The 24,762-nt window shown below is 36.7% G+C and overlaps 1 protein-coding gene across 3 annotated transcripts in view; it reads left to right on the top strand.

Moving 5' to 3' along the window:
* LOC131428522 (arrestin homolog) overlaps positions 1–24,762 on the top strand; it is a 365,484-nt gene that overhangs the window by 309,721 nt on the left and 31,001 nt on the right. For all 3 annotated transcript variants that reach the window (XM_058592519.1, XM_058592517.1, XM_058592518.1), the window contains one exon: positions 19,909–20,064. In XM_058592519.1, coding sequence (XP_058448502.1) covers positions 19,909–20,064 — 156 coding nt within the window. The remainder of the gene's footprint in view (positions 1–19,908; positions 20,065–24,762) is intronic.

The following is a 24,762-nucleotide window of genomic DNA, read 5'->3' as shown; positions in this document are numbered from 1 at the left end:
TTTCGGAACGTAGTGGAACGTTTTGAAAGATCGCGGCGAACAGTCGAGTAGGTGGCAGAAGTGTTTCCAACGTATAGCAAATTTGAAATTTACACAGGATTTTGGAAAATTTTGTTCGAGCCTGTATATCTGTTATCTGTGTATATATATATATATATATATATATATATATATATATATATATATATATATATATATATATATATATATATATATATATATATATATATATATATATATATATATATATATATATATATATATATATATATATATATATATATATATATATATATACATATATATATATATATATATATATATATATATATATATATATATATATATATATATATATAAATATAATTTTTTTTAAAACTAGTCATATGGTATATATGAACCTATCTAAATAAAATCGAAGTGAATATTATATGCGCTTCATAAATTGTTCCAATGTATGTTGTGCGGATATCTAGTAATGGTTATAAGACGGGCCAATCAATTTGACTCAGACTGGAAATTTCATTCGTTATATGGAAATCTTGTAAAACTAACGTTAAGAAGAGTTTTATGTTTCATAAGATTATCTCATATATTTGACATGATGTTGAACACATCTTGTAACTATTATTGGAAGTGCCAATAGTGCAAAATCATTAGAATATCATATAATGTGAAAAAGAAAATTTAGCTCAGTGCAGGCTAACATATGAACTGTGTGTAAAATTTGCTCAATCTGCATGGCGAACACTTGCAGATGTCATCACGATCGACACGAGGTGCCCCCACGATTTGGGTGCCGTTTTCACATGAGACACAATTTTGCGTGCAACATTCACTTCACACTAGATTTTTGTTTTGCTGTTGGTTAAAATTTATTTTTGTTTTATTGAAGAATCCAACCAACTCTTTTGCGATCGCTGTGCTGCCCGAGTGGCGAGCTTTGAACTAAGCGATGGTGATAATTTTCATATTTTGCTTGAAGATTCGAACGAAATACAGGGTTTTTATTTTTTTACTTATGAATCGAATACTAACTTACAAAAACGTGTGAAAATTTGGTAAAAAAATCGATCAATAATGATTCAGTAACTTTCCGTGGTATGTTTGATTGATATTTATGGAGAAATCGTAACATGAAATACCAAATTCGAAGAAGTGAGGTTGGGTACTGTTTTCATATCTGGGATATTCTTTGTTTATTGGGTTGGATTTTGAGATTAATTGATAAATTATGATCAAAAGTTTTATGACTAGTCTATTTACTCATGTTTTATCATCTAAATCAAATCTATATGTGAACTGAAAATTTCAAATTTCATCCGAGATTTTGTATGTTAGTATTCGATTCATAAGAAAAATTAATAAAAACCCTGCATTTTGTTCGAATCTTCAAGCAAAATCTGAAAATTATCACCATCGCTTAGTTCAAAGCTCGCCACACGGGCAGCGCTGCGATCGCAAAAGAGTTGGTTGGATTCTTCAATAGGACAATTTGAAATCATATGTTTGATGACAACACGTGAATAATCGTTTTTCTTACCCATATTTGTAAGGTTTTGCCATCAGCATTCTTTCAAACTCAAGTAAATTGAAAAATTCGTCAAAAATTTTTCTAAATACATGGGATATGTCAAAACAATCACCATAACGCTATCTCGTGGTGACCACGCTGATTGGATTGTTCAATTCCGATCGAAATTTCGTGTGATTTATGCGACATGTAAATAAAGTGGTCTGAAACACTTAGGGAAATCGTGTGATAAGTGTTAAAATTGTTGTAGTTGGAATATTTCTATAACAGGCAGGAGGGTTTTGTTATCGTTCCGGAACGTAGTGGAACGTTTTGAAAGATCGCGGCGGGTAGCAGCAGTGTTTCCAACGTATAGCAAATTTGAAATTTACACAGCGGTTGAAATTTGCTTAGCGGTTCAAATTGAACTGTTAGGCGGATATGGCAGTTCAATTTGAACTGCTTTAAGCACTGATGAGCCGAAGGCGAAACGTGAAGAAAGCTGAAATAAAATATGTGCTTTTCTGTACAAACCAAAAAACCCCTAAATGTTCACACTCTGCGGCGACCAGTAGTCAGTCGTCACTCGTTTTCGTTCTAGCCATCAGAAAGGATATAGCATCTCGGTGCAAAATCCAAAAAGTCGTTACACAAATAGTGTAAACTTTGCGTCTGCTTAGCGGTTCAAATTGAACTGTTAGGCGGAGATGGCAGTTCAATTTGAACTGCTTTAAGCACTGATGAGCCGAAGGCGAAACGTGAAGAAAGCTGAAATAAAATATGTGCTTTTCTGTACAAACCAAAAAACCCCTAAATGTTCACACTCTGCGGCGACCAGTAGTCAGTCGTCACTCGTTTTCGTTCTAGCCATCAGAAAGGATATAGCATCTCGGTGCAAAATCCAAAAAGTCGTTACACAAATAGTGTAAACTTTGCGTCTGCTTAGCGGTTCAAATTGAACTGTTAGGCGGAGATGGCAGTTCAATTTGAACTGCTTTAAGCACTGATGAGCCGAAGGCGAAACGTGAAGAAAGCTGAAATAAAATATGTGCTTTTCTGTACAAACCAAAAAACCCCTAAATGTTCACACTCTGCGGCGACCAGTAGTCAGTCGTCACTCGTTTTCGTTCTAGCCATCAGAAAGGATATAGCATCTCGGTGCAAAATCCAAAAAGTCGTTACACAAATAGTGTAAACTTTGCGTCTGCTTAGCGGTTCAAATTGAACTGTTAGGCGGAGATGGCAGTTCAATTTGAACTGCTTTAAGCACTGATGAGCCGAAGGCGAAACGTGAAGAAAGCTGAATTTACACAGGATTTTGAAAAATTTAGTTCGATCATGTATATCTGTCATCTGTGGTGAAATGTAGCGGAGTGTGCGCGTCGCGTTTTTGATCAATTTTTCAAAATTTGGCAATTATTCAAAATTTATCACAACTAAGTTAATTTAGTACTTTGAAATTTTGCTTTGTCGAGTCGTAATTGGTTTTTGAAATATTTAATCGATTACTGTTTCATTCCACGGGGATGATTTTGGAATTAAAAATAATGACACGAATTTATTCAAAGGAAAGCAAAGCCTTGGTATTTTGTGGAATCTGACCTTCTGTTTCAACAGAATTCGCAGCCGATTCATAACGTACGGATCAGGGTCATTTCGCCGAAAGCCATTTTGCCGAAAGTCGTTTCGTCGAAAGCCATTCTGCCGAATGGGCCACTTCGCCGAATGCCATTTCGCCGAAAGGGTCATTTCGCCGAAACCTGAAATCGTCTTAAAATCGTAATTGGAATTGATTTAAAATAAAGACAAATGAAAGATGATAGCGTGAACGCCCGTTTTGTTGATCTACATTTGTACTTCTTGAATAATGATTGATTCTTGTATTGTAGAATAAAGATAGATTCATAAACCTCAGAACGGAGTTCCCTAGAAAATTTGTTGACTATTAGCTACTAAGCATCAAAGCAATTGCATAGGTGTATCTACCAGGCAAATGTATGTGGTATTTTCCTGTGCAACAATGGGTTTTGTGTTGAAATAACAACGAGTTGCATACAATAAAATGGGTATTATAATAAATCGGTTAGTTTTCTAAGGTAGCTGATGTTCATAATGCTAATAATGTTCAACTCTATTTAGCTCAATGCGTTGATGTTGCTGAAGCAATAATGCTTTGTTGTGTAATAACATATAATAGATATTACTTAAGACTGTAGCAAAACTAAAAATTTAACCTAGATAAACTACTGAACACAAGCCAAATATTACCGTTCATTTACATAAACATTGGAACATATCCATATAATCTGATTCCAGAATCAGAAATTGAAAACATATACGTTTATGGAAAATGTACGTTTATGGAACCGGAATCACCAAAAAGTGTGTTTAACTACCTAATTTTGAGTACTTTCCAAGACTTAGAACACAAAAATTCAAAATTAAGCAATGAACAATTCTCGCCAAATCGAGCTGCACAGTAAAATGTGCTGAATTGAAATAAAATTCAAGCATCCTCAGACAGGGTTGCGACGAATCCGAATTAAAGTCTGCGGTCTTGCATTTCTTCAACAAGTATGACACACAAAACTGATTCAGCGTGCAATACAAAAAAAGTGGTTATAGACATGCACCAGCAATTCTGCTTTGAGAAAAATCTTCAATAAAATGTAGTCAAATAATAGGTGTTTTTTTTTCATATATACGTTTATTTCTTAAGGCAGTTTACATAAGTTTTTCTTCGCCGTAGCATCACTTTTACATAATATTCTTATCCTAATTTAATTCTAACATAGTCACAACGTTTTGCATTTATTAAAACATATTCTCTTATTACTTAAATATCATCTTAGGTAACTCGTCATTAATTATGAAATCTACTCGGAAATATTATTTGAACCAAACGATTAACTTCTATAAATTATAAAATAAGCTGTTATTTTCAGACATTTTGTTAATAATTTCATAAACTGTTTCGAGTTTGTTTGTATCATTACATTATTTTTATTCTAATTTAGCTATTGGTTGAACTCATGGACGCAGCTGGGATCAGAACTAAGTCTTGAAAGGGGCCTTTATTAAATTGAAACTCCAGTTTTCTTTATGAAATGATAAATAAGTTTCATGTATGAAAGGTCACGACAAGCAAGAATGTCTCGAACTGGGATATTGGATAGTCTACCTTGGGTACGCAAAGAATTTATTAGTTGAGATCTGACATCACGATACTCCACGCATGTCCAAACGACATGATCAATATCTCGATAACCTTCGCCACAAGCACAATGATTAGTCTCGGAGAGCCCAATTCGAAGGAGATGTGCATCTAACGTGTAGTGATTGGACATGAGTCTAGACATCACACGAATGAAATCTCTACTCACATCCAGTCCCCTGAACCATGCCTTTGTCGATATTTTCGGAATAATTGAGTGCATCCACCGACCCAGATCATCTTTATCCCAAGAAGCTTGCCAGCTGGCAAGTGTTCTTTGGCGAGACGAGCTATAGAATTCGTTGAAAGCAATTGGTCTCTCATAAATTTCACCCTCAATAGCACCACGTTTGGCTAAAATATCGGCTCTTTCATTGCCAGGAATGGAGCAATGAGCCGGGACCCAGACTATAGTGATTAGATAATTATTGTTCAATATGTCGTTCAGGCACTGTTTTATTTTGCCCAGGAAAAACGGTTCAGTCTTGCCAGTCATGTTTGAGCGAATGGCTTCAATTGCACTCAGACTATCTGTGAAGAGGAAATAATGGTTTGGAATTAATGTGACGATTACACTCAAACTATAATGAACTGCTGCTAGCTCTGCTATATAAACAGATGCAGGTTCTTGAAGCCTAAATGAGGCCGAAACATTATTGTTGAACATACCAAACCCTGTCGCTTCTTCAATTCGCGATCCGTCCGTGTAAAACATTTTCTCAGAGTCAATATGCCTGAACTTACTTGAAAATATTTTTGGGATTTCCGTCGAACGTAGATGATCCGGGATTCCACGCACTTCGCGCTGCATGGATGTATCGAAAAATAAAGTTGAGTCAGGGACATTTAGGAGGCTGACACGGATAGGAATATATCTTGAAGGGTTGATTTCCTGTGACATATGGTTAAAATATACTGTCATGAATTTTGTTTGAGATCGAAGCTCGACTAGTCGTTCGAAATTATTAATTACCATGGGATTCAGCACCTCACATCTTATTAGCAGGCGTGATGAAAGCTCCCAAAATCGATCTTTTAATGGAAGAACTCCCGCCAGAACTTCAAGACTCATTGTATGTGTCGAATGCATGCACCCTAAAGCAATTCGCAAACAACGATACTGAATTCGCTCCAGTTTGATAATATGAGAGTTTGCAGCGGAACGAAAGCAAACGCATCCATATTCCATCACTGAAAGTATCGTTGTCTGATACAATTTTATTAGATCTTCCGGATGAGCACCCCACCAAGATCCTGTTATTGTTCGAAGAAAATTTACTCTTTGTTGGCATTTTGTTATCAGAAACCTAATGTGTCCTCCCCACGTGCATTTGGAATCGAACCACACCCCGAGGTATTTAAAAGTTAAAACCTGTTGGATCATTCTTCCCATCATATGGAGCTGAAGCTGCGCGGGATCATGCTTTCTTGAAAAGACGACTAACTCTGTTTTCTCCGCAGAGAATTCGATACCAAGATGAACAGCCCAATCGGACAAGTTATCTAAGGTATCTTGCAATGGTTTATGCAGATCAATAGCTTTGGGTCCAGTAACTGAAACCACGCCATCATCTGCCAATTGTCTTAGTGTACATGGGGTTACTAGACAGCTGTCAATGTCATTTACGTAAAAATTATAGAGGAGCGGACTGAGGCATGAGCCTTGCGGGAGACCCATGTAACTATTTCTGAGTGTTGCCAGATCGCCATGTGAAAAATGCATGTGTTTCTCTGACAAAAGGTTGTGCAAATAATTATTTATAACCGCTGGGAGTCCATTTTGGTGAAGCTTGTCTGAAAGAACATCAATGGAAACTGAATCAAATGCTCCTTTAATGTCTAAAAATACAGATGCCATTTGTTGCTTTTGAGCGAAGGCAATTTGGATGTCAGACGAAAGTAATGCAAGGCAATCATTCGTCCCTTTATTTCTACGGAAGCCAAACTGAGTATCTGACAACAAACCGTTCGTCTCGACCCAAGTGTCGAGACGTCGTAGAATAATTTTTTCGAACAATTTTCTGATGCAGGACAACATCGCAATGGGTCTATATGAGTTGTGATTGAAAGCTGGTTTCCCCGGTTTTTGAATGGCGATAACTTTCACTTGTCTCCAGTCAGGTGGAACAATATTTTGCTCAAGAAACTTGTTGAACAATTCCAACAAACGTCTTTTTGCGAGGTTGGGCAGATTCTTCACCAAGTTGAATTTAATTCTGTCCAACCCTGGAGCGTTATTGTTACAAGACAAGAGTGCTATAGAAAATTCCATCATTGAAAATGGGTTATTAATAAAACCATTATTTGGAGGAGATTCCCGTATAATGCTCTGCGTAGGAACAGAATCTGGGCAAACTTTCCTAGCAAAGTCAAATATCCATCGGTTCGAGTATTCATCACTCTCATTGCCCACGTTACGATTCCTCATTCGTCTGGCCGTGTTCCAAAGAGTGCTCATTGAGGTATCTCTTGACAAACCTTCGACAAAATGTCTCCAATAGCTACATTTTTTGGCTCGAAGTATGCTCTTGTACTTGGTTTCTAAAACCATAAGTTTTTCAAAATTCTGAGGAGTTCCTCCTCCCCGTTTTAGAAACGTCTTGCAAGCATTTTGTTTTGCGAGTTTAGCCTCTAAGCACTCTTTGTCCCACCAGGGGTTGGGAGGCCTTCTGTTAGTCGTTGGCCCAGGAAAGCGTTTAGTTTGGGATTGTTCTGCTGCCTCCAGAATCGAACAAATGAGGAAGTCATATTCTTCAAGTGGAGGGAGCTCTTCCATTGAATTCAAAATACTAGAGATACTACTTTGGTATTTAATCCAGTCGATATTTTTTGTCAAATCATATGGAATACTAGCGGAAGTAGCAATGCAATTGCTACTGCTAATTGAGATGATGATTGGTAAATGATCGCTACCGTGTAAATCAGTCAGTATTTTCCAGGTGCAATCTAGTCGAATTGATGTTGAGCAAAGAGATAGATCTAATGCACTTGGGCGTGCCGGAGGTCTTGGGATCCGTGTCATGCTACCCATATTTAATACCGTCATGCTAAAATTGTCACAAATGTTTTGTATTAAAGATGATCTGCTATCATTGTAAACGGAACCCCACATAATACCGTGCGAATTTAAATCCCCCAGAATCAATCGTGGTGCAGGAAGGGCTTCAACCATTTAATTAAGCTGTTGCTGTCCAACTTGTGCTTTTGGAGGAATATAAACCGAAGCTATGCAAATATCTTTGCCTTTAATGTTTATTTGGCAAGCAACAACTTCTATACTAGAAGTTGAAGGGATGTTTAATCTATAAAAGGAATAGCATTTCTTAATTCCCAAAAGCACTCCACCATACGGAGAGTCTCTATCGAGACGTATAATGTTAAAATCATTAAAATTTAAAGCTATGTTTGAAGTAAGCCATGTTTCGCATAATGCATATACATCACATTTTTGACTATGCAATAATATTTTAAATGAATCAAGTTTTGGCATGATGCTTCGACAATTCCACTGCAGGACAGTGATTGTATCATTTGCGACGGGTGATAAATTATCCATCAAAAGATACAAAACCTGAGACAATTGGCCATTGAGCTGATAACTGCTTCAAAAAGGTTCTAGCTATTGGAAGGAATGCCATTATGAGGGTCTTTAAGGGTTCAGATATATTGAATGCTGAGAAAATCCATTCAACAATTTCCGAAAATTTCAGTAATCCTGTTGGTGGCTGTGAAATGGAGCCCACTGGATTATTATCTTTTTCTGTACTAGATCCTGGATTGGTTTGTGAATTTGACAAACCAGGAGGCACAGTCTTTGGTTTTGACTTTTTTTGTTTAACACGGGGATCTTTTTTTGAAGATGAAATTTTAGGTGTCTTTTTTGGTAATTTGGAGGAAGACTTCTTTCTCTTAACTGACCCTTGGGTAGTGATAAACGAATTACCTTCACTATTTTCGTCAGAGTCAGAGTCCTCTGGTTCCTCTAGATTTGAAAACCCGTTTTCGGTTTCCAAAGGGGGGACATCAATGACCGTTTTAAGCATTTCTGCATATGTGCGCTTAGACCGTGCTTTTAAAGAAAGCTTAATTTTGTCTTTGTGCACTTTAAATGCAGTGCATACTGAAATATCATCATGAGGACTATTCCCACAATAAATACATTTTTCAATTTCCTTGTTGCAATCATTATCTTTATGAGGCCCTTCACACTTAATACATTTTGGTTTATTACTACAGTAAGTAGCTGTGTGGCCGAATTTTTTGCAGTTCGTACAATTCATTACATTTGGAACAAAAAGCCGAACAGGGAGGCGAATTTTATCGACATAGACATGGGACGGCAACGCAGACCCGGCAAATGTCACTCGAAACGAGTCTGATGGGCGATAAACTTTTTTTTCCTCTTCATGAACTACTGAGTACAGTTGTTTGCACTCCAGTATTTTCACACCCTCAAGCATAGAGTTCTTGAAACGACCAACACCATGCTTGAGTAAATCATCTACCGAAAGACTCGCTTCGGTAACAACACCGTCAATTTCGACATCTTTGGAGGGTATGTAAACTTTATACTCTTTATTGAAATGTTCCGAAGAGACAATATCATTCGCGTGTTTCAAATTATTTACCACAACACGAATTTTATCGTTATTTACTTTTATGATCTCTTTGATTGAAGAGTATCGTGATGTCAAACCTTTATTAATTTGAAAAATGTTTAATGGCTTTGATATACGTCTAAAAAAGACTATCCAAGGCCCAGAAGAGCTCTCCTGATATTTTTTCGTTCGTGGGGGTATCGGATTCATGCTAGGATTTACGTCCATGGATTCATCCATTACATTAAAATTTTTAACTAAACTTTAAAATAAAATTTGAAACCAACACTACACAGTACTCAATCAAAAGGAAAAGAAAAAACTTCTACCTTGAAATTGTTGTCTATCTCCGTTGCACTGCCGTGTAGATCCTCGTTGCTCTAGATGTTCTTGTTGGATGTATCTGGACGTTGATACAATGCTGAAGCTCACTGTAGCGATAGAATATGATGTGATGCTACTGCTACCTGACATCCAGCACCACTCGAATTCCGATTTGCTTTCGTCTTCGCCAGCTGTAACCAGCGCAGGTCACCGGTGTATACCTGCGTGTTGTATGGCAGTGGAAAGACCGAGTTGTCTTGTCTCCTTCTTCCTAGTGCTCCGCACCGATATGCTTCTGCACCGAAGTGCCTTCGCACCGGTGTGCCTTTGCACTCTCCTGCTTCTATGTGCCTTTGCACTCTTCCTCTTCGATGTGCCTTTGCACTCTCCTGCTCAGCACTTGTGGCTGTATATTGCGGCCTGGGTAGAGTTTGGGAAACGCCCTTTGTTGTTTCCTTCACCAGCTTGGCCCAGCACTAGGGCTCTCTTATGCAGCACGACTATACGTTTTAACGGCTGCTGCCAACAGGTCTCTACCTGTTGTTCAACCGTTGTCGTATTTAACGCGTGTAAACCAACCAGCGTTATTAAACTGTACGCTATACTATACACAACCTTCTCGGTTGAACGGCTATTACTGAATGAAGAAATAATAGGTGTTGTTAGATTAAATTTTATGAAATTTTACCAGAATGCCGGAAGAAATTCTCTGATTAAAATCCATAACATTATTCTCTGATTGTTTCGAAACAAACCTGAATCAGATAAGGATTTTTATTGCATTGAAGATGGCTTTCAAAACCGGATTTCTGGTGCATATCCGTAGCGGTACTAATTGATATTAGAATTTTCTTGGCAAGATTTTTTTCAGTGTCGGAAAATAACCATCGATCTTTCAAAATAACCATGCTTTCGAGCAGGGTTATTTTTGACAACATCAAAATAACCACTCGAGTGTCAGATTTCAACCAAAAGTTAAAATTAACCGCGAAATGGTTCACAGCCTTAGTTGCAGTTTTATGAACTTTTTAAATCTCCGCGGTCTTTGTTTTTTTTTCGCTGAACCCAAACTTTTGCTTCAACACACCTTCCAAACTGTGCAGTTCGATGAAAATAAATCTAAAATATCGTTTAAATACTCTGAAGCTTACATACATTCACTGGCACTTGTTTTCGCGTATACGTTTGTTGCTCCGCTTAAGAAAATTTCCGACAGCCAGCAGAATCACAACAAAACTCCGGTAGCTGTCAAGATAATGAAAGAATTGTATCATTCTCAAACAACTTATAACTTATAGTTCTCATCTAATCTTGGCATTCGGTATGCTAGGAGAGAGCTAGAACAGGACCAGACAACTGGCTTCTTTTTCCAAGGAAGAATGCATCTTCTTATTTCTGTGGATCTCTGTTGCGAATTTGAGAAGTTTCACAATCAATGTTGTCAGAACAAAATTGAATTGGATCACAACTCATTTGAAAGTCTGTTGAACTTGAGTTCTGGATTTTATCGAACTGTTTCGACTGCAAAGCGAATCCATTACACTTAAATTTTACTTCATTTACAGATTATAGCAAATAGTCATCCTGACAACACTTTCGTTTCTCCCTGCAGTAACATTAATTCAAAAGTCGATTACACTTGTTTATGTCAATTTCAACCAATCACGAACTAGCCCAAAACTAACTCTAAAAGCGGATATATAATTGTTTGCTCCTGTTCTTGGGAGAGAGCTAACTTTCAACTCTCAGTCAAGTGCGTTTCCATAAATGCACAGGACGGACACAATCTAGTTGCTAATTCCCAATACAAATATTCACTCTGTTAATTAAAGAAAAGTAATCAATATTTTATTATATTTTTGCTGTTTTAACGTAATTCGACTCAAGTCGTTAAGTCTTTTTGTTGAAGAACGGAATACTGTATTACACTAAAAATTTGGCAAATGATAGTTACCATAGTTCTTTGAAGAATATCACACAGTTTATCCATCTCCGGTTAAAAATTGTTTTAAATTCTCCTCCATTCAATTCTGGAAGCACCCTAGTGTTCATTCTACGAAGGCTGCCTCGTGTCAGTGGACTATGAAACTGGCACTGTAAATATATCCATGGAATATTGTCAGATACCTAAGCTGAATTAAAACAAACGCACAGGTTGAAGTGAGGGGGTGTAGCAGAAAGGTAATGCAAACGAGATAATTGAAGATTACCCTCTGGGATTTTGATGTCATCCTCATATTAAAGGAAAGAAATTGAATCTGATACTTTTCAATTCTTGTCAATTTTTTTAATGAGCTAATCATGATGGGCTACATTTTTTATTGGTTGATTGTCGATCATTCTGATGAGAATAGAAGCGGAAAGCTTGAGTAGCAATACATTTAATTCGATCTACTTTAAATTTTTCAGTAACCATCGGAAAGAAAATTTAAATAATGTTCCCTCATATGGAATGGTTTTGGAAACAGAAGATAAAATCAAGATGTGCCAACTATATTAACAAATGACTTAACAACATGAACCATTGCTCCTGCGATAATTCCCGATGTCAAATGTCAAATGTAGTGCTACTCTAAGTTTAATAAATGATATGATAGTTGATAGTTTCTGCTTCGGGTCGTATATCTGTAATATTTCTTTCGCAAATTTAAATTTCTACTATTTCAATCATCAGTCTTTTTCCAGTCCAGTACAAATATTATGCTTCAAAAACACATTTATAGAGTTTAATTTGAAATGGTAAAACTTAATAAATGAGTATTACTTCAGCTTAGAAGTGAACTTTGGATCTTAACAAACACAAACTTTCTTCTGGTCTGGGTTTATATCGATCACTCTTCTGCAATTTAAAAACACTAAACACAAGCATTATAGCTACATTTCATTCAATGAAAGATAAAAAAAACTAGTCAGCTAATGAATGTCCATTAGTCTGATGAACTCATCAAAATTGCAACCGGTAGTAAAACAAAATAATTACTTCAACGGCAAACAAGTTCACTCCCATTTCCACTAGGATTTTTTTCATGTCCGTAATCTCTCTTTATCCGATTGCCTGCTTCCATAATAGTAACAGCATTTCCAGTCTTTAGCCTTTTAATGATTACCACTGAAGCTATCTTTGAAGCAGAAATAGGTGGCAACCAAAGAAGTGAGTTTTTCATCAACAAAAAAATAGTTTAACGATGTTTTATTTAATGCTTTTTTATCGTTTCAAAAATAAATATTTAGTGCAGTTTGCGGTGAAATTTTTTTTCACGTACTCATTTTATTTAGAGGATGTTGGAGCATTGGTCATTCGAATTACTTTCTGGAATATGTTCTCGCAAATACCAAAGTCGCTTGATGGGTAGATCCTCTCCACAGAAAGGCAAAGGCGTATTTTCAATGCGTGGAATTATTGAAATTTTTCCTAAGTTGTACTGAAATTCGAATACTTTGCATATGGGACATTCAAGTATTTTTTGGTATTTTGACAATTTTCTGAACAAAACCACAATGTTTATTGCAGTTTCTGAAAGCATATCAAGGACAAACTTCATTCATCAAGCTAACTCAAAAATGGTCAAATTCGAAACGGAACTGAGTTGCGAGTATGGGTAGTATACAAAACGAGATGGTTGGGTAACAATTTCTTAAACCCGAACCCGATCCGTACCCGATCGAAAATAAAAAAAACTTTAACGTACCCGACTCGAACCCAAGAAAAAATATTCTCCCATACCCGAACTTGACACCTTAGTTACCATCGTACATTCCTCTGGTTGGAATGTAATGATATTGCGGAAGTCGCTTGACTTTTACACTAACGCATACACAAGTTATCGAAAATTCAATGACATATAAAGTTTTTTGCTGGTATCTTTTTGGCAACTCTGTTTTTGACAGATCACGCATGAATCATGTCTTGTGTCATTGTCAAACTTGTACAGTTTGGTATATAGTTAAATCATGAATCGTCGTTTGGTCTATAATTGGGGGCGTTCGCAAAGTTGGAAGAAGATCCACTTTTGTATCTAAAAATTTTGTTAAATGACGAAGCTCATTTCTGGTTAAATGGATATTGTGAAGAGTGGTATAGAATGCGACGGAATCGCCGCAGAATATAGAAATAATAAACATCCGAATCAGAGATGCCAGGTTGCAGATTTACATGTAAATTTGCCGATTTCTTATGTAAGCAGACTCTGCAATTTTGCAGACATTTTTACAGGTTTTTAAAACTTTTATATACAGTCGTCCAATTTACAGATTTTCAATATTGCATGGGGCTTCTTGTTTGATTTATGCAAACGAGAACATTTTACCTGGCATCTCCGCTCAGGAGTTGGACAGTTGTTTTAACCCCTTCGCTGTTTGTTGTACTGAAGTTTACAGCATTTTTATATCGAGGATAAGAGCGAATCTAAATAACCAATAAAGTTATTTTGTATGGACAATGGAATTTTCCGTTGAAAAAGCCGTCTATGCATGCTAGATCTACGATTGATGTTTGGCGCGCAACGAGTTGCATAAGTGCTTGGCCGTCGAAGGAAAGAATACTAGATCGTTAAAAAAATTGTTTGGAGCTCAACGAGATGTTTTGTGTGGAGATTTCACATGCATACTTGACCGATGTGATTCGTCGTTTCGAGCCACGTGCTTAAATGGGTATCAAAATTATTGCTTACTAAATGACTCAATGACTGTTCTAGAAAACCGTTGAGGGCAGGAGAAGAAGTTTTGATATAATTTACCAGTTGATGAATTGTGTTCAATGGAGTCATATGAATAGTATTGGTAATCGCGGGGGCTAGATTAACAAATCAGATTTTTTTTAAATGAATCAATGAAATTGTGCTGTAGAAACGCTAAGATCAATCTAAGAGATTTTCCTTGCATTTTTCTTTCAAATGATTTAGATTAGACTAAGCGCACACAGTAAGTGGCTATTAGATATCAATGTTCAAGATGATTACCATAATGAATTGAGACTGTCATTTCATGTTGCATATTCTGTGAAGAATGTTCAGACTGGTAAGATCAATATCAAATTAAAATTTATGCGTCGTTTCCAAGTAATCAAAAGTTCCACAGTACCTGAAAATATCCTCTTTATTAGAGCTCTAAAGTACGCATGGTACTTATTGATACCTTGAACGCACAGAACAGATTCTAAGAAAAATTTCTCGATGCTTAAAAGCTGTACACACCTAATTATTTTTACGGATGTCGGTACAGTTTTACTGACTTCCAAATCACTGGACATTCGGTAATCCATTCAGTAAAAGTTTTATTTGCTGAATGATCGGTACAGTTCCACTGAACTTCGATCTGTCATAATTCTATACCGACGTCATCATTCAATACCGACGTTCGGCGAAATTCACAAAACAATTCTACAAATATGTAAACGTCTTGACCCGTAAAGTATTACAATTTTTTGGTAAATTGCGTATTAGAGATCTGGGAAAGGAAGGAGTAATTTGGTTTTCAAAACATATTTCCATCCGATTAATTAATTAATTTCAAATATCATTCGGATGCATTTCAATAGAATATGTGATCATCCTTCATATTTTTAGAGTGATGAAATAAAAAGTTGTAGAAGGCTTTTTGAATATATTCACTAAATGAAAAATTACCGCTAGGAGTATTATCTATTTTTCGCAAGCAATCAATTCGCACCACTATTTTTTCTCTACAAATCTAGAAATTTTCACATCTTTACGTTCGAAAATTATGTTATTTGACAGACCTTTATTTCTGCTGAATGTATAGTGATGATTACTGAAATTTTTCATTATTTTTTATTATTTTCCGAATATTTGTAAAACTTTCACTGAATTCGTCAAGAGAAATTACATTTCAGAGTTCACAGACCGTGTCAGTAAATAATAAATAATCATAACTTATACATAGGATTTTCCGACATTCTGTAGTTCTTTGACAGATGACCGTAAGTTGGATAAATTTTACGTATAAAAATAATATTTTGAAGATCGTTGCCGCAAAAATTGTTACCGAACACAAAAATAGAAATTTTTTGTGTATAAGAAACTGCTTCAAAGTTTGTTCTGTCGAGTGAATATTTACGTATGAATAATTCCTTAAAACTGTTCAGAATAGAAATCTGTGCATTTGTTCAGTTTTCGCTTAACAGAGGTATTACATATTTTCACATTAATCTTTGCTGATATTTCTTCTTTTTGAGCGAGTGTGTGTCGAATTCCGTTGATTGTAGGTTAAGTAATCAGAAAAATAATGGAGAGAAACGTTGACCACTTCGTCCTTTGACAATTTTTCTGGCGAGACGAAGTTCGACGGGTCAGCTAGTAGCGAAATAAATTGTATGGTGGATTAAAGACAATTACAGGTTTGAAAGGTAATATTCTCTAGCAACATGAATTATTTGTTTGTTCAATAAAAGCATCAACAAGTATGTATCTGTCAAAGACGACTGAATTTTTAGAATAGACGATTTACATTTTATTAATAATTTATTTTTATGGTAAATATTGATAATGTTTCGAGTGAAGCACGAGGTTTTAAAGACAAAGACGTCAATTAATACAAAGTATCATTGTATAATTGTTCTGGTTATAAAAACAATTGGCATTTAACGGTCAATTTAAAAAAACAATATTTTTCGAGTTTAGGGGCTCGAAGGGGTTGAATCGTGCGAATGACAGTTTCATTATCTTTGCGGCATTTTGTCGCTATCTTGTCGCATCGCAATTTTTGTTAACCACCAGTGAAAATCACTATTTATCAACAAGTAAAATTGTTGCATCTGGAGTGAAGACCAGCCAGAAGCATTGCAAGAGCTACCAATGCATCCCAAAACCCCTTTATAATGTCATTGTCAATCGGATTAATCGAGCACTCAGGTAAGGTACGATTAACACGGTCCGTCACCTTCTGTCACAGCTAACCTCCGTTACCGTCAAAATTAGCTGAACGCATTCTTATGAAGACATTTACACACAACGTCACCGTCGCGGAACGTCTTGACGACCGGCACATGTGAACGTTCCGGTAGAGAAGGTATTAAACTAAGGTTGTTGTCAGAGTGAAAGCGTCACGCAAAACGTCGATGCGCGCTAGTTGCATTTGATCAAAGCAAACCTGTCAGATTGAATGCGAAAAAATGTGAAAATAAGATTAGGCATCTCACAGAAAATTAAATGAGAGCCTTTTTTTACCTTGTTCTCGAAGCTTCAAGCACCAATATTTCCTATATCAAACCAGCTTTTCGCTACGTGAGTCAAAAATCAAAGGAGGTATTGTGATACTTTACACACAGAGAAATTGAGCTTGTTTAAAATAACAAAACAGTCAGTAGATTTTTCAACATGATTTCTGTTAATTTCAAGCTAGAAACATCAACAATTATATCTATTTGATTTGAAACAAAATCCTCATCCTGGCTAACGAAAAATAATAATAAATAGTTTGAAAAATGACCTTGAAAATTAGTTTGAAAGAAATCTATTATTAAATAATCAAAAGCGTATGTTGAAATACTAATAATTTTAGGTTTGATTCTTATCATTCATTTCAACTGCCAAGTTTATAAATCCAAATCACTAATAATATCACTTTTATCTTAAGTTAGCTCATTTTAAATTTATTTAAAAAGTTAAATTAACCATGAAATTGTTTGTCAAGAAATTGACAGGAACTCGCCAGTAAAATATTTGTTGTTTTTAACAAAATATTTATTGAAACAAACTAATCTACTGAGCAAAATCAAATATCTTGTTTTGTCACTATTTCAATAAAATAAATCTTTTCGTGAATCCAAAATTTAGTTACTTTTACAATATTTTTCTCTGCGTGTACAAGCAAACAAATCATAAAAAAGTCACTTTCGCATAAATACAAATGCAAGCGTTGCCAGAATTTCTGTTCTGTTCATCTCGTTGCCAGATGAACGATTTTTCTCTCCGCTGATTTCTGATTAGAGATGGGTAATTCGTTCCTGAGCTGTTCCAGTGAATCGAATCTTTAAAGTGAGCAGACAACAGCTCACAGCTCTTTTCAAAAGAACCGCAGCTCACCAGTTCACCGCACTGGTAAGGTGGAAACAAGCTACGAACTGAACCGATCATCGGCTCTTGAAGAGCGAGTTCTCTTCCATACGAACAACTGATGAATTTCACAGTATATGAAAGAAGTTATGTTTGTCATAGAAATTTCGCACAATGTTCCTAAAAATTTCGTATGAATTTCATAAGGTTTTTTCTTGGAATTTCAATTTTCGTGACTTCATAAGACGGTCTTATGATTCGCATACGATATTCTTGTTGCTAAAAACATACGATATCATTATGAAATTTCATATATTTTTGGCCTGAGTTTAGGAAAAAAATTAAAAAAAAACGTATAGCAAGTACTGGAAACTGAAGAGGGCAAGGTAAAACATTGCTTTTTAGTGGGAAAAAAATACCATGCAAAGCCCAGCTAAGGTTTGTAATGTGTTCCAGGGACCAACAATTTGTCGGTAGTGGGGGACGGGTATAGCGTGATGGGTTAGTCGATGCCTTTCATGCATCCCATCTGGGTTTGATTCTCAACCTCGCACATATGGTCAAAAAGTTTTTCTGATCGGAAGAGTGCACCTTGAGTAGTCAAAAGTTTTTTTTTTTGAAAATCGTGATCCCAAAATCAAAGCACGTGTGATTACTGAGATGGTTGGCAAACCAATTAGAAATGCTTTTACGATTTCTCGCGAAAATCTGGGTACAAAAAAGAGGTATGCGACAGTAGACAAAACATAGATCCACCAGACAGCTGTAGGCGCGGAAGCCGTCCGAAGCGTCCGAAAACGCAACAGGCATCTGGAAAAGTCAGTTTATTGGTATACCCGAGATAAAATTTTCAACGACTATCTTGAAAAGGGAAGAACAATCAATAGTAACTAGTTATTGAAGCGTTTGAAGAGTGAAAGAAAGCGGCCCCACTTGAGAAGAAAAAAGTTATTTACCACCAAGACTATGCACCGTGTCAAAAGTCAATGCGAACAAGGGTCAAATTAAACGAATTGGGTTGCTTCCTCACTTACCATGCTCACCAGATCGAGCCCCCTGTGACTACTGGTTCTTTGCTGATTTCGAAAAGGATTTGAGGATTCGAATGAGAAAATTATCGCTATTTTGAGGCCAAGGACAAATCATTCTATAAGCGTGGCTTCGTAAAGTTATAAATACGCTGGAACAATTGTATTTTTTCCTAGTTAATTTACGGAACTGTTTAAACGATGTGTTATCTATAAACCGATTCGCATGCAAGGTCCCTATTTTTTTGGATTAAATTGTCATTGTTTGGATAGAATAATCAAATCACATGATCACTTTTGCGTGCGTCACATTAAAAATAAAACAACCGTTTCCAGCACAATACGCCAGGCAGTACCACGTGTCTACATGATACAAAAATACTCCTGGATAAAACATTAACAACGACGACAAGCTCGAATCAACAAAAATTCAAATAAAAAACTCGTCTGTTTATTTTTAGCCTTCGGGGTTTTTATTTATTTCACTCAGTACACATCGTTGTTTGTAGTCAGTTGATTTAATGATATTTTAATGATGCATACCGGCTGCGAAACGGAAACGAGGCGGACGAGGCAAACGGTCCGAATCGGATAAAATCACAAATTCGACGACTGGACCCTGGAGAGGGTAGAGAGTCGGTTGATATCCGGAGGAAAATAAAATGCCTTTAAATCCGGCAGAAGCATCAAAAGAGGGTTCGGTCTGCGGTCGACATGAATTTGCCTAAAACCCCGCGGTATTTAATATAATCACAATACAATTACCGCCGGTTATACTTGATTTGTTATTCGGCTGATCCTTGTCGCGGGTGGCTGCTATTGTCTTTCGATACGAGATCTTTTTTAAAACAACTAAAGAGCAACTGCCGCATGTTAGTTTTGAGTCGATGAAAAAAAACTTCTCGTTTATATTGTTTTATTTGTGACTGTAATGAGAAAATATTGCAATTCATACTCTGATCATAGTTGAAATCTAAACTTTCCGCCCTCATTAAACCTACAACCTATTTTCACAACCACTGTATAACCAACGCTGGTGGAACCCGACGCGAACAAAACGAAAACTTCTCATGTGTTACCCCATCAACAGCCCCCTCGAATCGCAAACTTTTCGAACGCCATTGCATACAACACAACAGGAGCCGGGAAATTGCGGAAAATCATAATGGTAATGTTTCGACTGTTTTTTTTTCTTCTTTCTTTCCCACACCAACCCCAGGGTCCTCAGGTGTCCGTGGACAAACCGTTCCTCTGGGCCGACGGGCGGGTCAACCTGAAAGCCTCACTGAACAAGGCCGCCTACGTGCACGGCGAGAACGTCACGGTGACGCTCGACATTAAAAACGATAGCCGGAAAGTGGTGCGGAAAATACGGGTAAGTGTTTAATTTAGTCGACTGTTTGTCCATTCTAAAGTTAGAATGACTCCATCGTTATGTTGTTATTGTTGTATTTTCCTGAATTTGGTTTGGGTAGTGGACTCCTGTAATCCCCGTCGACTATCTAAATTTTGCTTTAAAAAAAATTGATATGATATTTCAACAGTTTGATGCAAAAATCGGATAAGTTCAAGTTAGTTTAGAAAACGATTTTTAAGTGCAAAAAAAACTGACAAAACATTAAGGCCACTGTCAGAGTTTGCTTTGATAAAATGTAACTAACTCCACGCTTAAAAATAGTTACTCAAAAATGAGTAAGACCCCTCTAATCTATAGATAAAGTGGAACAACTCTAATTTAGAGTAACTCCTTAATAACTCAAATTTGAGTTCTTCCACTGGAAACGATGTTTGGGTAAAATCTACTAATTTACTGAGTAATGCTTTATTTGTACATGATCTAAAAATTGAGTAATTAGCACTCAACTTTTGAATGAAATTTCATTTCACATATATCAAATTTGCTCCTATCTTAGTATTTTGTATTCAAATATCAAATAACGGACACTCAATAGTTAAAATAACCCTCCTGTGTTAATTTATTATTCCGTTTACAATTGATTTCTAACTTCGAGACATCATATCAATTGCCGGTCGCTTGGAGTAGTGTGTCAATCGAACCTTAACACACATGTCGGTAATGATCAGGCATCAAGTAGACACTTATTCCTCATAAATGACACACTAAAGCGTATTAGTTTCCATTCTGAAGCACAATACAGAGAACTCCTGGACACAATATCTGTGTCGATGGCACAACCAAGTGCACAAAGGTAATTAGGATTTTTAGACTGATCTCTCGATTAGTAACCTAAAAACGAGTTCTTACGTTAAACTCAAATTTAGAATAAGAGTTACTCATTAACATTGATGGCTAAGACCTAGGACAGGACCTGACAATTGTTAATCCACTTCTAGGACCAGTTTCGGACCAGCTCGTGATTGGTTGAAATTGACATAAGCAAGTACAAGTTATTGAAATCAATATTACTGCAGGGTGGTAGAAAAAGTGTTGTCAGTATCGTCGGTAACAATGTAGCTTGATATTGGATATTTTATTTTTCGGATCATCTTTTCAAAATTATTAATTCCAATAGGATTTAAGTTCAATTTGTTTTTAAGTCCTGTCAATGTGGAAAGCATACGAGTACATTTAACAATCACTGGATGATACAAAGAGAAAGCCTGAAATCACGGAGTGTGATATGGACGAGAGTATTGATTATGTTGGTTGAGAATAGCACCGAATCTTTGGATACTTCTGTATGTTATTATTTTTCTCAAATAAAATATGTTGAATACTTTAGTTAATAAAACTGCAAAAATTAATTACTCAAAATTGAGTGTTTTAGGAAAGTTTTATTAAGCTGTTTCAACTAAACGTTTTCTTCAAAACAAACATCTGATCAAAATGAATCCATGCTCTCGAGCAGGGTTTTTTTTTGACAACATCAAATTAACCACTCAAGTGTCAGATTTTAACCAAAAGTTAAAATTAACCGTGAAATGGTTCACAGCCTAAGTGTTTTCAAATGATAAATAATCGCATGTTATAAGGGGAGAAAGTTTTTAGAATGAATAATTATCTCTACTGGCAACAATGATCTCCAGGCATTTATTATTTACAGCAGGGAGCAACCGGAATAAGAAGAGAAATATTTTTCTGGAAAAAGAAGCCAGTTGTCTGGTCCTGTCCTAGGCTAAGACAAGACCTGACAACTTCTTATTCTTCTTTCCGGTAATATTCCTCGTCATCTTCGCCCTGTGGAATAAATACCAACTTCCTGTTTACGTATCGGCTACAGTGTTGCCATATTTACAGATTTTTTAAAAGCTTTGTGCTGAGAAAAAAATAATAATTTAATTTGACTTTTTAGGCTCGGTCTATGATTTGAAATAAACGTGAAGAATGTTTTGATGAATGAATTTTTGTTTATTAATTATTAACGTTTGAAGACAAATAATTGAGCATGCTGCTGATGATTATTTTTTGAGTTGTTTTTTATCCTCCACTGTCTTCGAAAAAAAAGCTACCAATCGCTTTATTAAAGAATGTTTATATTATAAATTTGGTTTTCAAAACAAAATTGACACCACCGATTCTCATTCCTGCTTTGATGACAAAACACGAAATATCTCTTCTATGTTAAACGCAAAAACGAATCCATTGTTGACGTAATACCCGATCTTTTGAAATCCAAAAAAAAGTCAAGTTCGGGTAGAAATGCTTAATGCGATAAAAGCACTTCATTCTCCTCGTAAAATTAAACACACTTTCGAATTACACCAATTTAACAGATCGTTTTTGGTTACACTTCGTTTAACAAAAAAGAAAAACGGCTTGATGGTGATTTTAATTACACATTACAGATGAGATTGAAAAAACAATGAGTGAAAATTTTCATGTTCATTGCCGAGCCAAAATTATACATTTTATTAAACTTGTTTTTTGATTTTCTCTATACTTGGCATCATTGCTCGCGTACCGTTCCAAAGTTTTTTTCTTTTCACAATGTGCGGGTACACTGATAAAAATTTGCACGATCGATTCATATGTAAACACCACTTCAATTCAATATGCTTTTTCATATCAATACATAACCAAAGCGATTTGTTTCAAGCAGAGCTTAAAATTGTCACGCTTTCTCAATGAAAGAAACCAATCCAACATCCTCATTTTCAATGTTTTACTGTTGTTACTCCAGGTAACAAGAGTTCGAGATCGGTATTTCCGAAATTTTTAGCAGGCGGCCCTATATGTCCGTTCGGAGCAATAATGGGTAGATTCACTCGTTTCACGCCGAACTTTAATTTCCTAATAATAATAATTGAGTTCAATTTGAGTTTTTAATTGAGGTTATAATAATTTCTTACGTTTAGTGCCCTTACTCGTCGTTTATACAGGCAAGATTCTGATCGGTATAACGGTCGCGTACCACCTTTGATCACTAAATTAATTTATAGATTAGCATTATAATTCATGAATAGTGGTGAATATTACCTTCGCTTTTAGAGTTCAAGAGACGCACTACTCTTTTGTGAAGATTTAGATTTACGTTAATTGTAAGTGTATCTCTAAACATAGGTTATAACAAATTAGAATTATAGAAAATGCCCGAATCAATTACAAACCTCAACAAAGGAACTGCAGTATAGATTTTTTCGTAAATGAATATAAAGATTAAATTCGCGCAGCATCAAAACGTGCTTTCAACTGAGAACAATAGTCCTCTCTACTGACGATTGTTTCGTTCTTATACCTGTCTTCGCTGTGTGTGACCGTTATCGTTCGCTATAAATCTAACGGGTAGACTTTCCGGGAAGGAAGGCAGTGTTATCAGCTATCTGTGACGAGGGGTTCGATGACACTCCCCCCCAGTTCGGCAACTCTGTCCCTGGGTTGGCTTACTCTTCCTTAGACTTTACATCGAGCACCGCGACTTTGACTGCCGGTCTCTCGTACACACCTGTGTTTGTCTGGATCGTTACTCTGCGTACCTGGCCACCGCTGTTTACTGTCCCAATCACGCGTCCCTTTGGCCAGCAGTTTCTCGGAAGATCTGGATCCACAATCAGCACAATGTCGCCTTCTCTTATCGGATTCACCCTTTGATGCCATTTGGAACGATCGGTGATCTCTGGTAGATACTCCTGGAGCCATCTGCGCCAGAATCGATTGGCCAATACTTGTGACACGTGCCAACCGCGCCTGAGTGCCACTGAGCTATCGTTTAAGAGTGTTAGCGGTTTGGAACCATTAGAAGCACCTAACAGCCAGTGATTAGGAGTCAACGCGGGAGCTCCCTCATCCTCTATCGGTACGTGAGTTAATGGCCGCGCATTGATAACTCCTTCGATCTCTATTAACGCGTTTCTTAGCTCCTCATCCGACGGTCGCCGAGATAGATTCAGCTCTGACAGGTTCCGTTTCACGCTTTGAATTAGCCGTTCCCAGCTCCCCCCATATGGGGAGATGCTGGAGGGTTAAAGCGCCAGGATGTACTTGACGATACCAACTCTTTTATCATCGCATTTTGGTTGACATCACGCAGAGCTACTTTCAACTCACGGTCTGCGCCATTAAAGTTGGTCCCCCTGTCACTATAGAAAACTGCCGGAGTACCACGACGTGACATAAAATTACGTAGAGCCATTATGCACGAAGCGGTATTTAAAGAGCTAGCTACTTCTATGTGAATTGCGCGCACAGTAAGGCATGTCAAAAGGACCCCCCATCTCTTCTCAACCCGTCTCCCCACTGCCACCTCCATCGGTCCGAAATAGTCCACGCCTGTATGGGTGAACGGATGAGTAAATGCTGCTAGTCTGCATATTGGAAGATCCGCCATAGCTGGTGGACGTGGAAGAGCTGTTCGGATCTTGCATCGCTGACAGTTGGTTCTGATTTTGCAGTATACTCTGCGCAAACGGTGAATACTGAACTTTTGTCGTATTTCATTAATAACTGTCTCATTATTCCGGTGATGGAATCTTTGATGATAACTCTCCACGACTAGCCTAGTAACTGCATGGTCTCGTGGGAGGATAATGGGACATTTAACTTCCATTGGCACATATTCACAATTTATGATTCTGCCGCGCATTCTGAGGATACCTTTTTCATCGACAAAGGGAT

This window comes from Malaya genurostris, chromosome 2, assembly GCF_030247185.1.
Source record: "Malaya genurostris strain Urasoe2022 chromosome 2, Malgen_1.1, whole genome shotgun sequence".
Classification (NCBI taxonomy): domain Eukaryota; kingdom Metazoa; phylum Arthropoda; class Insecta; order Diptera; family Culicidae; genus Malaya; species Malaya genurostris.
Note: the sequence above shows the minus strand (reverse complement) of the source record. Positions and strands in the feature narration are given on the sequence as shown.